Here is a 12,222-nt window from a genome sequence, read left to right on the forward strand (position 1 = left end):
AGACAGAATATAATGAAACCCTATTACCTTTGTGTAGAAGAATGAGGTGTGTGCTGGTACTGCTGGTTGCTTTCTGTTTGCTGCACCTTTCTGCATGTAAGAAAAATGCACTCCTGTCCAGGGATCCAGTCCAAATCCCTAGGGATTTGGGTAACTTCAAGATAGAACATCTTTCAGAGGGAGCTCTGATCATGTTCCTTAAGCTGTTATATTTGTTTCTTCATTTTCCTCTTAAAATAATCCAAAAATACATATTTTGTTTTCAGTCCGATGGAAAAAACAATATAGCAGTTGCCTTTTAGTTTTTAATTCAGTATTTAACATACACAAAATATTCCTTTAAATCCGAGAACTAAATTGCTCTCACGGGATTGCCTTCAAGTTTGTGTACTTCTGTGTCCTTTTGTGTATTGAGCTGTGTGCTTCCTAGAGACAATGCTTATTTAAAATTACAGGAAAATATGCACTCCTCTAAGATGTAGAATGTTAATGTAAATGCAGATCAAATATATTAAAACCAATGGATTTCCATGCCTTCTGCTGCAGTCTGAAATCTCCTTCAGTCTCAACTAAAGCAATGATAGTAATCAGAAATGATGGATTTCATTTTAATTTTTTATTTTTGTTAAGTGTATTTCATCAACATGACTTTTCCAAATGGTAATTTTTGTGGTTTGGGATCTCTTCAGGATTTTTTTTTTCCCCACCCTCATATTTTTTCAAAGTGTTTTACTGGAAACAAAAAAGGTTTTGCCAGGCTTATGTGCTGTGAAAACACTGTAAGTTCCAGTTTGTTTACACTGATACAGGAAACCAGGCAGAAAAACATCATAAGTATATGCAATGCAGTACAGCAAAGGAATAGACACAGCAACTTCTAAGGAAAACATCTTTTTTTTTTTTTATTCAAACCACGTTTCTTGTTCAGCTTCCTTCTTTAAGCACTGTGGCTGGGGAGAAAGATTCCTCCTACTTTTCCCTTGATGAAGAAGAACCACTTCAGATAAGGGTGTTTGCATTACTCTAGCTCCAACTTCTATGCCCCCAGTTAGATATGACCCAGGATAATGGGGAGGAGAAGGGCTCCCAGGGAGATCAAAGTGCTCTTACATAGCAGAAACAGGTTGTTCCCCAGTGGCCAGGAATTGCCTTTGGGTTCTCAAGGGTTTTGCTTCATTTGGACAAGGGTTTTGCCTACGGAGACTCCTCTGAGGGCATCGGTACTGAGGGCTCCCCATCAAAGGGCTGAGTCCAGTCTGACGACTTTATTGTTAGAGCACTACAACAGCAGACGATAGCAGAAAGCCTTTGTTTGTCTGCATTTCTACAAGCCTGAGTTACACAGCGTAGTTGTGGCAGAGACCCTTCGTGGTGTCCATCAGCAACTTCCATGTAAATGGGGTTAGATGGGCAGAAAGGCTGCTGCTGGAGGATTTGGGTGAGTAAACATCATCCTATGGCCATGGGTCTGTTATTTTTATTGCTTTTATTGGAATATTGTGTGTATATACACACAAACATAGAAACATTAATATATTGAATTTTGGCCTAAGTTTTATGACACATTCCCTTCCCCCTATTGAGATTTTCTTATCTTTATGCAGTCTTGCAGTGTTTGCTGAGGAAGAGGGTTATTTGTGTCTGGGAAATTCAGGTGGAAGCATGTGATTTTCCAAGGTTTCATAGTGAAAGCTGTTCAGTTATTTTTCAGATAAGACGCTAGATGTATGAATCAGGGTCCTCTGCTGCCGTCGGCAACTTGGCAAAAGGGTTAGAGGTTGTATGCAATTCCCATGCTTGTATAGTATGTCATCTCTGCATCCTCTGATATAGAACCTGCAGATTTGGGCTTAATGTTAATTTTTTCTGCTTATGATAGCGCAGTGTCACAATCAGGTAAATAACCCTCAGTGCACGCTTGTTTTGTAAAGCTTTTGACTTAGTAGCTTCTTGCTGGTGCTTGTGTTTTCTCTGGCAGTTTGTTACAAGGTAGAGGTTTGGATTTAACTTTGGAAGCATAAAAGAATATCTTTTTCCCAGGTAGGTTATATCTGAGGGCCCCAATCATGTAAATATTTATGCAGTAGGGTCTTGGCTGAGCCTGGAGCCAAAACTCAGGGATAAGACTTTGGGTAGGGTCAAGGCCTCAGTTAGACACAAACCACAAAAATGGTAAGTAGTTTTTATGGAAGGGAAGAATGAATCCAAACAGAAAAGAAGACGGAAGGAAAACTCTGTGCCGGAGAAAGGTATTTCACAGGGAGACTGTAACATTCAGTAAGAGAAACCTAAATCCCTTCAGGAGGACATTTGAAAGATGTAGTGGATGGTGTTAGCAGCTGTAAGATAATGTCTGTATTCGTAATTGTGTTTAACATTAGGCAATGCTAATATTTTTCTCATGATGGGTCAAGTCATGGAGATTTATTTTCACTGAAGTGGGTGTAACATACTGCATGATTTGCTCTGGTGAATACTCAGAGTCCTCTCATAAGCCAGGGAAGATTTTTAATGCCAGAACTGAGGAGTAAGAAGGAATTTTTTACAATTTTCCCTCCTAGCCAAAAAGTTTAACTGTGCATATCTGAGGCACTTGCTATTCTGGATCTTCCCATTCCTGTAATGCATGGGAGTTAGTAGTGAACTGTCCTCCAGAGGCCTCTTGTGCCTGTGTACTTCCTTAAAGCATTTCAGAACTGTCTGTTGAAGTGTCTGGGAACATCTGTTTCAAGATGGTCTGTTCGGAAAAGCTGTCACTAGACTTTGGGTCCTGGAAGCCACATGTTCCCCCAGTCCAGGACAGTCTGCCTATTGATTTTCCCCAGCAATGATTTTCCCCTTTTCCTCATTCAGCCACTCTTCTGAGTGATTATCCCAAATGTAATCTCCTCATCTGCCCAGGTCATCTTAATAAAACTATTCATCATTAACTGGCTATCAAAGCCAAGAGAGAAGTAATAAAAGATAAGTGGCAATAAATGCTGCTAGCCCATTTCCACGGAAGGAGTTACGATGTGGGCACGCGGCTTGTGTCAGCATCTCTGAACAAGGAGGTCCCAGCGCAGTCTCAAGATTGCGTGGAGCCCATCGTCCCCGACAAATGCCGTTGCTAGGGTGGGTGTCTATTTTAAAGATGTTTTTTTCTGCCTTCCCTACAAGCGGTCATAATCAAAGGTAAAAAGTAGTGATGCCCAAACGCAGGAGGCAGTAGGTACATCTGCCCCAGCAGCTGGAGGGCACCGAATTATAAACCCCATCCCTCTGGGCTGCCTGCGTGAGGCCAGCGTTTCTGCGGAAAGCTGCCGTTCCCTCCAAAGACTCAGTCCTTGCTTGTTTGACTTTACAAAGCTTCACGCATTTCCAGCTTTGCTGGCAGTAAACTAAAACCAGTATAATACACCCCCTTAGTGCTAGAGTATGAGGAGATATCTATCCCCCCAAACTGTACTGATTATAAAATCAATTCTTATAATGATGTGGCTTCTGCTGTTGGATCCGGTCGTTATCAGTTCCAATTCTGCAGACTAATCGCATGCTTTTTCAGATTAGAGAGACCAATTTAAAACTCTTACATGGACAATTAATTTGATGCAACCAAACTCTCAACAGACTTTCATCTGGATTGCTGGCATGGTGCTAAAGCACCAATAGAAATAAAATCCCCTTTGCCTCCGTCTGCTGTGTGGAAATTTGCATTTTATTTTTCCCATGCCTGCATTGATTTATTTGAGAATATGGTGTCATGCCCTTTGGAGAAAGCAGGAAGACACAGTGTTGGTGCCTCCTGATAGTCTCCTTCAAAGATTTACGTATACACTATTTTGCTCTAAGTGTGAAATCACTATTAATACTCAGTTGCTTAAATGGGTATCCCACTTACTTAGGTCAGTACAGCGTGTATGTATATCTTCAGCAAAGTAAAGAGATTATGAGAAGAGTCAGTGCTTGAATTTATTTTTGAAATGTCAATAACTGCTAAGATATATTAGCCTGTAACTCCCTGGTGTTCAATATATCATGGTAGGGAGACAAGTTTTTCATGTTCACAAGGAAAGTGGCAGGAGCAAGTGTCAACTATTTTTAAAAGGTCAAAAGTCTCTAATACTTTTAAGAAAAATATCTTTTCTTCTGTAACCTGTTTAAATCAACATAGTAGCATTTTGCTGTCACTTTAGAGGGAAGTTTTCAAAAGGAGATTTCAGACTGGCTTGTTTTTGATCAGACTGAAAGAAATAAGAGCTCCTCCATCTACAACATAGAGACAGAGGTACCTAAGTGTTTAATTTTTCAGTTCAAACACATCGCAGGCTGTTCCCGGGGGTGCTCACCCAGTGAATGCTGGGCAGGATTGCCTGTGTGACACCACACTACTGCTAATTCCTTCTTGAGCTTGACATAAATTGTGGCGTCAGTCAAACTACCGAGTAAAAATGACCTGGCAAATTGCTCTAAAGAGTATTTATATTTAAAGAAAGGGAGGGAAAGATAAAAATTTTTGGCCTTTTCCCTTAATTCAACACAAAGCTATTGATTTGTTGCAGTGCAGAGAGACCAGTGAGGCCACCTGCTCTGGGAACCAGCACCTGATACCTCCAGTATCACTGCTAATTGCAGGTACCTGTAGAGTGAAAAATATTGTTCACAGGAATCCACAAGATATTTATGCCACAAAAAACTGCCACAAAGGCTGAGGATAAAAGGCCAAAAGGCCCAATTATGATGTTTCACAGGAAATATAAGCTGAACAGATCAAGTGTATAGCCCGCGTGCGTACCTGCTCTGGAAGGGAATTTAAGGAAAGCTGCAGGGAGTGGGTCGCACCCAGCACTAGAGGGGAGGGCAGCAGGGAAACCCCCCCTTCACACCACGTGCCACGTCTGTGGGCACGCCGCACACACCAAACGAGTGCCCGAAAAACCTCGACACACAGGGCAGTCCCCTCTGCCAGTCCACCGCAGGGAGATGAAACGCAGAAATCCGTAAATCCCACATTTACTGTGGTCGTCATAGAGCCAAGCTCACCAGCTGGGCACCGGTTACCCTATGTCATTCCTGCTGCTGGTATTGCAAGATCTTTGTGCTCCAGAGGGGACGTCCCTGGGCACCACGTAAGGGGCTGATGCTGTGATCCGCCTTTAAGAGGGTCTTCTGCCATGCATATGCTTTGCTCTTCTTTTGACACAAGTTTCCGCTTACTCATCTCTGCTAAACTTCTATATCTGTATATATACACACATACATACACACTCATTTGGTTTAAATAGGCACATTTCCTAGCAGGGCAAAAATGACACTATCCCTGGCTGTGTGCTCTGCTCTCATCCTGAAAGGAATTCTTATCATAAAAGACATATAAATGTCCGGTCTTTTATTCTTTCATTATTTTGAAATACGAGACCACTTGGCTGCAAGACCGTTAGTTTGCAAGTTTAATACAGTCTTGCTTTTGCTGTAAGACTCTGATTAGTCTAAGAGACTTTTTCTTTAGAGGACTACAAAGAAACTGCCACGAACTATAAATTCCTTGCTAATAGAATTGTTTAAAAGGCCGTTTCAATGTATCTTGATTTTTATGGGTCGCACTTTGAGTGCAGCTGGTTTGAAGAGGAATCCTTCCTTCCTATGCTTCACGCTGGGCTCTGTCACAGATGTCGTGAGGATGGACCCCAGCCCTGCCTAAGGGCAGCTTTGCAGGCAGGTTAAACTCAGCTAAGACCGTACTGCCAGGAGGCAGCACCTTCCTCCTCCTCCTCTTCGTTTTCCGCCTCTCTCCCTACTGTCACTGGCTCTGGCTATCGCATGTGGAAACGCTACGCTGCAGTCAGTTGCTTGTGAATCGGTAATAACGATTGCAGTTTGCTGCGTTAGTGGCAAATTAGAAGAAATCCTTAGTCGTGCGATGTTGCCACACCTTAAAATCTTACATTCTGTTTGGAGAAAAATTTTAAAAATTATCCTTTGTGCCTTTGTAAAACATTTTTGCTGAATAGTTTTTCCTCTTTTAGGCTGTGCTTGAGTAAACAATTCATGCTTTTGAGGACCACTGTTGATTTCAATAGAGCTGTGCATGCGGTGGAAATTAAGCTTAGGCAGATGCCTAAGGACCTTGCAGCCACTGGGTGGTTTGGGGTTCCGGAGGTCTGGGGTTTTTTAAGAAATTGCCCCTGATTGTTTCGCATACCATCTATTCAAAGGCTTGCATGCATCAGAAATGATGCTCAGATTGCCGTCTGGATTTCCTGCAATAGCTAGCAGTAGAGCTAATAGTATCATTCATTACAAACAAACAACGTAATAACAGTCCCATCTTCTCTCGTGATGACATATAATAAGATATGCATTATGAGCAATCATCCGTTTGTGTGTATTTATATTGTAAGACAAATCCCTTGCACAAATACTAGCCAGCAATCCCCTTTTTCTGTTTGTAGCTGCTGCTGCAGGTATTATTTGCTCTCCTCCTCAGAGGATCTGAGTCTGCTGAGTTGGCTGTTTGATGTGAGCAGCAGTGGTTTGTACTTTTAATGCCAGAGATACCTGTTTTCAAGATACTGTTCTTTGGGTTTTCCATGAGCAGGGCCTGCATTTCTTTTGCCAGGTAGGAATAAATTGTTCAAGCAAATCATGCACCCAAAACCCAGACTAGTGTTGCCTGTTGTTCACAGTGTGTGACTGATCTCCTAAACAGAATGGGTTTTTTTCATTTATCCTTCTTACCTGAATGACAGCCTTAACAGGTATATGGGCACCCCAAAGGACAAGAATAGCAACGGCCTTCTGTCAGAAAACAGCCCTTTAGTGCTGTAAACCGGGATTCATCTGTGAAGAACGAGGATGACTAAGGTCATCACCAACAGGGCTTCCTGGAGAGAGTGTAGCAGAGGATGCACAATTCATTGCAGGGGACAGGGGGTCTTGTCCTTTTCCCTCACCCCCCGCAATCCCCTGAACACAAAGGACCAAGCCCAACACCAGAAGGGTTACTGCCTTCTGCCACTGGCGAGTTTCCCTTTTGTTCCCTCTACTTGAGAGTCTCATAACCACAATGGCTGCAGCAGTGGTTTGCTTGAGCTGGAAGACAGCAAAAATAATTTTAAATGGACATATTTTCTTCACCTGTTAAAAAAAATTACTGTCACCTTTCTACATGTCAATGGGAATATTAGAATGAAAGCCAAGTCATTCCCCAAATCTCTGAAACACCCCCTTCATATGAGTGTTATTTAATTCTTTTTAAAACTTAATCTTTAAAAAACTTAATCTTTTAAAAACAGTTTAGAGATTCCTATCTTCCTACCTCTCTTTCATTCCTTCCTTAACCATGCATTCTCCAAGCCTTCCAAAGTGTCGTGGCCTGCTCGTGCCCTGCTTTAATCAGATCTGTATCTTCCATTTCTTGAACTGAAACAAAGCCCATAACCCATCCCACTCTTAGGAAGCCAAAACACTCTCCTGATGCAGAAACATTCCATTTTAAGCATTCCATTAAAAGAGGTATATCGTCCAAGTTGTTCATAAGTTAGATAGCAGATTGGATCATAAAAAATTATTAGCCTCCACAGCCCTATCTGTCGGGTGAGGTCACTACTGTATTGTGGTTTCTTAATAAACTTTTTTTTTGCCTGTAGAAGGCCAACAAATCTGCAACATTTTTCCCTGAGCTGTTTAGTGGCATGAAATCTCTTCTGGCTAAATGGATTTGTTGGTATTAAATGTTCTGCTTTTTCTGTGAATTTTTTTTTTTTCCTAGACAACTCATTTTTAGATTGTGGGGAATGGCAAATATACTGCTGACTGCCCAAAAAGAGCCCGAGCAATACCAAACTGAATTTTAAAAGTCTGAGACATGTCCCATGTTGTTAAATCTTTTTGACTGTAGTTAAGCAAGTGAAATGTACTGTCATATAAATACAGCATAGTAGGTGATTTCTTCTACCGTATATCTTACAATGCATTATTTTTACAGAAAACAGGAAGATAATAAAAAGTCTTTGAAACATCCCTTGCAATGGCTGTGTACCTTGCACGGTGTGAAGGAATCCCAGTCTCAGTCGAAGCATTTTGTTGCTGCTGAAACCTAAATAATGAAGAGGAACATGTTCACATGTGAGCTGGTGATTCAGCCCTGCTAAACAAACTGAGTTCTTATCGCATCCTACCAAGCACCTATTGTCAGTCCTCATGTACTTTTATTTTCTTGTTCTCCAGTCAGTATAGAGCTCCCAGAGAAGAGGAGAACTGAGTTTCTTCAGTAAAAGCCTTGAGGAGACAGGAGGGAGAGCTTCTTATTAAAATAAAAAATACCAAAGCACTGAGGCATTTTTTAAAGCAGAAAAGGTCAGATGAGCAACTTATCTTCTTTCGCAAGGCTTCTGTTTGTCTTAAATGGGCCGGTAATTTGTCAGGTATGGTTCAGTTGTTAGCCAGAAGGAAGTGGAATACTTTTTATATTACTTGTAATAATTTTTATGATTATTTTTGTGATTCTGCACCTATCATTACAATCTATTGTTTTACCTCAGGCCTGTTCGAGTCTATTTGCAACCAAAAATTTTCAAAAGAATAAGATATCCAGGAACAAGTGCCATCCAGTTTTCAATCTGACCATTTATCCAAGGTTTCATTCCAAAGATGTGCACGGTTACCTTGCCATTAAAATCCAATAAGCTATCACACTATCACTGAATTAAACCTGTATTACAAATTTTACTTCCTACAGCTGACCTCAGCCTGGGAAATAGCATTTTTGCACCATTTCCAAAAATGGCAGTGGGGAGTCTTTTGGCATAGCTCAACTTTCCTGGTCACTGCCAGCATAAGGGATGTAATCAGGACAGGTTGCACTGCAGTAATTACCCCTTGATTCACCAGAAGAACTCCTGAGCTCTAAATTACACCAGAGCCTGAGCCATCTCTTTGCCATCCTGCAGATTAAGGAAGGAAAAAAAAAAAAAAAATATTCTGGACCAGAAGGAGATGCAGTCTGGTGTGTTGATAACAGAAAACTGGCCATTTTTATTCTGCAGTTCTGTGGCTGGAAGTAGACATTAATTGTATACAGGAAAGATCAAATAGGGTTTTCTCCAAGATATGGAAGATTTCTTCATGTCTGTGGTCTCCAGCTCCTGCTAATAAGTATGTGTCTGCTGGTGGCTTAATTTTAATCTCTGTAATTTACATCAGGTCAAGACAGCATCATGTTCTGCTGCTGAAGTCGTGCCATATTTCTTAGGAACTTTTTAGCTGTCTTCTCTATATCAGTCGCTTTTCACCCCCTCTTTTCTTCACCGAGTTAAAAGCTTTCATTAAATCTCTATCGGTAATTAGTGATGTCAGAGGTCCAATAGCCAATGGTGGATGGGCCCTGCCTTCTAACAACCAGGGAATGGTGACAGCAGGAGGCACAAGACTGCTGTTACAGATACAAACTTCAGCCTCAGAAGACGTCTGTTCCTTCCTGATGATGTTTGGCTTGGCGGCAGCTCATTGGTGGGGTCTGTTTTCTTGTCCAATATCCACCTTATTTTTAAAACTTATCAGTAATCTAGGAAGAAGTTTGTTGTGAATTTTTCACTTGTCCATTCTTTGCTTCACCATGGCTTGAAATATCTTGACTTTCAAATTGTTTTTCAGAGAGATCTCACAGAATGATGCCTTGGAGGTCATAGAAGCAAATGTGTTTTCCAGCCTTCCCAAACTACATGAAATGTAAGTAATGAGCAATCTAAATTCAAAGGAGACAATTATAGAGATTCATTATAGGCAAATATCAAAGGTGTTGCAGTTTGGTTCAGGTAAGCTCTGAAGAATTCATAGCGATAAAGGAACTTTTGAAATCTCCCTTTGTCTTTTCGATCTTCTTATCTAACTGTCCCTTTCTTTCCCTGGTCAGCCTGAAACTTATCCTCAAACCATTGCTGATATCAAAAGGTAGTGGGGTCTGCCGGTCTGTGGTAGGCTGCTCTTTGAAATTGTGCAGATCTTCTGCTGTCAAAAAGAAATCTCAGCGTACAGTACCACTACATCACGAGGCAACCACAGATATTTTAAGACCAATACATTGCTATATTTCCTCTGATGTTTCATTTTCTCTTTGCAGAAGAATTGAGAAGGCCAACAACCTTGTGTACATTGATCAAGATGCCTTCCAACACCTTCCGAGCCTCAGATATTTGTAAGATCTTTTGCTCTTTGCAAGTACTATAGTCATTTTGAACGATGCGGATGTGTTTCTGTCCAACCTGTGCTGAGCACCTTGGTAATAAGACAGTACAATGCCCTCTCTCCCCCTGCTTGTTGCACATTGTCAATCCACATTTTCATCCCCAGGCCTGCACACAGTCCTCGGAAAAGCTGAAGATAATATCCTCCACGGAGTATTCACACACATAAGATCCTTGAGCCTTTCTAAGCAACAGGTTGAAACTGAGTGATGAGAAAAGGAGCTGGGCCTTTTTTCTGTCTATAAAAACAACTTCAGTTGAAATTCTTCCCAAGAGCTTTGGGACAAAATCTCTCTCATCTGTCTTTGCTATGGCTCTGCCTTCTGTTATACTTCATACACATGGTATTAAGCACTCAAATTCTCTTGTCTTTAGCAATGGCAGTGCTACAGCAATGGTTTTCAGTAACGCTTGATGTGAGATGATTAAAACCTTAGAATACAAACATATTGGTGTATGGTATAACTTTATTTCATTAGCCAGCCTCATCAAGAATGCTGCTTGCACAATGTGGTTGCCACATCTGCTCCCATGGGATTGCCATCAAAATTCAGTGATAATTGAATCCATCCTTAAAATAAACTGTTACCCAAAAATATTTTCACAGCTTTTAGCGTGTGAGCTTACCATGACTAATAATCTCTCCTCTGCATAAAACCCCAATGAAGTCCAATGAACTCTGTTTAACAGTAATTGTTTTTAATGGCCATAGCTTAATAAGCTCCCATGGTGTTCTTCGCTGAACAATAGCATATAGACCCAGCAGGATATTAGCTTAACTTTTGTATGTCCATCCACCTGAGCACGTATACCTAACCTTGTTTTCCTTACTTACACAAGAAGCCTGATCATGATTTCTACATTTGAGTACATAAGAGTAAGTGCTTAATTGTCTGGTTAGACATTTCTTCAAGATGGGATGAAATCGGGTAAGTGGTCTAATAAGCATAGCTCCCAGGAAGCTAATGAATGTTTAAGGTCTCTGAAAATCACTAGCATCTGACAGGTTCTGAGCTCAAAAATGCCAAGAGGCATTGGTTTGAATTTGAACTTTAAGACTGGAGGTTTAAGGTTTGGACTTTAAGAGATAAGGTGTATTTAGCACTACACAAACCATTGTAGTTTAAACCCTCTTTGAACTGGAATATGTGGTTAGAGTTGTGATAGGATTGTCATTCTCCCCAGTATTTTTACCAATACCTGCTTTATAAAATTCACCGGGCAACTTGATAAACTTTAACTTCTTTATGTCCATAACCGAAACACAGATTTTTCTCTTGGCAGTATGGAAACTAAGCTTTAAATTTGCATGGTCATGAGAAGAAATCATATGCCTTTTTCCTTTGTTTTCAAGCTGGGTGCTTTGGTGGTGACTGCTGTCTTTGAGTAATTCTGGCTACCTATGAATGACAACACAGTATTTGTGTATCCCATGTAAAATCCCCAGAACAAGGTGCTATGGGGAGTACAGTTGTCAGGTGTACAGATGGTTAGAAAGAATGGGAGCACATTTATCTCATACAAAATTGACGAACAACAAGAAGAAATGTGAACACAGTGATGAGCACACTAATTTCAGTGATTTTTTAAATGAGGGACACACAAACTATGGGTCACGAGTGAAAAGTAAATCCCCACTTTAAATATCTGAAGTAGTGGAAGTTTTTCTCTTGACTTTAGTGGGCGCTCCCTCTTTTGAACATTTGTCATTCCACGCTCCCATTCACATTGGCTCAAACATTCAGACACGCTACCTGTATAAAAATTCAGCTGCAGCAGCTCTACTATGACCTATAGAAGGAACAGGTTAAAAATACAGAGGATTTCTTGTCTAACTGACCATTCCCCACTCCTCTTTAGCTACTTCTACTCACTGGCTGAAATCAGAGGAAAGTATATTTTGTGTACTTTTTAAGGTATTGTCTCTTGTGGGCACATAGGACTGGAAGAGATTCCCCAGCCTACTGTATCCCATTTCTTACTGACTCCACATCATGTA

At 40.9% G+C, this 12,222-nt stretch overlaps 1 protein-coding gene across 1 annotated transcript in view; it reads left to right on the forward strand.

Annotated features, from left to right (window-relative positions):
- FSHR (follicle stimulating hormone receptor) overlaps positions 1-12,222 on the forward strand; it is an 80,909-nt gene that overhangs the window by 45,060 nt on the left and 23,627 nt on the right. The window contains exons 3-4 of the mRNA XM_069799925.1: positions 9,634-9,708; positions 10,100-10,174. Coding sequence (XP_069656026.1) covers positions 9,634-9,708; positions 10,100-10,174 — 150 coding nt within the window. The remainder of the gene's footprint in view (positions 1-9,633; positions 9,709-10,099; positions 10,175-12,222) is intronic.

This window comes from Haliaeetus albicilla, chromosome 13 (assembly GCF_947461875.1).
Source record: "Haliaeetus albicilla chromosome 13, bHalAlb1.1, whole genome shotgun sequence".
In the NCBI taxonomy this organism is placed as follows: Eukaryota; Metazoa; Chordata; class Aves; order Accipitriformes; family Accipitridae; genus Haliaeetus; species Haliaeetus albicilla.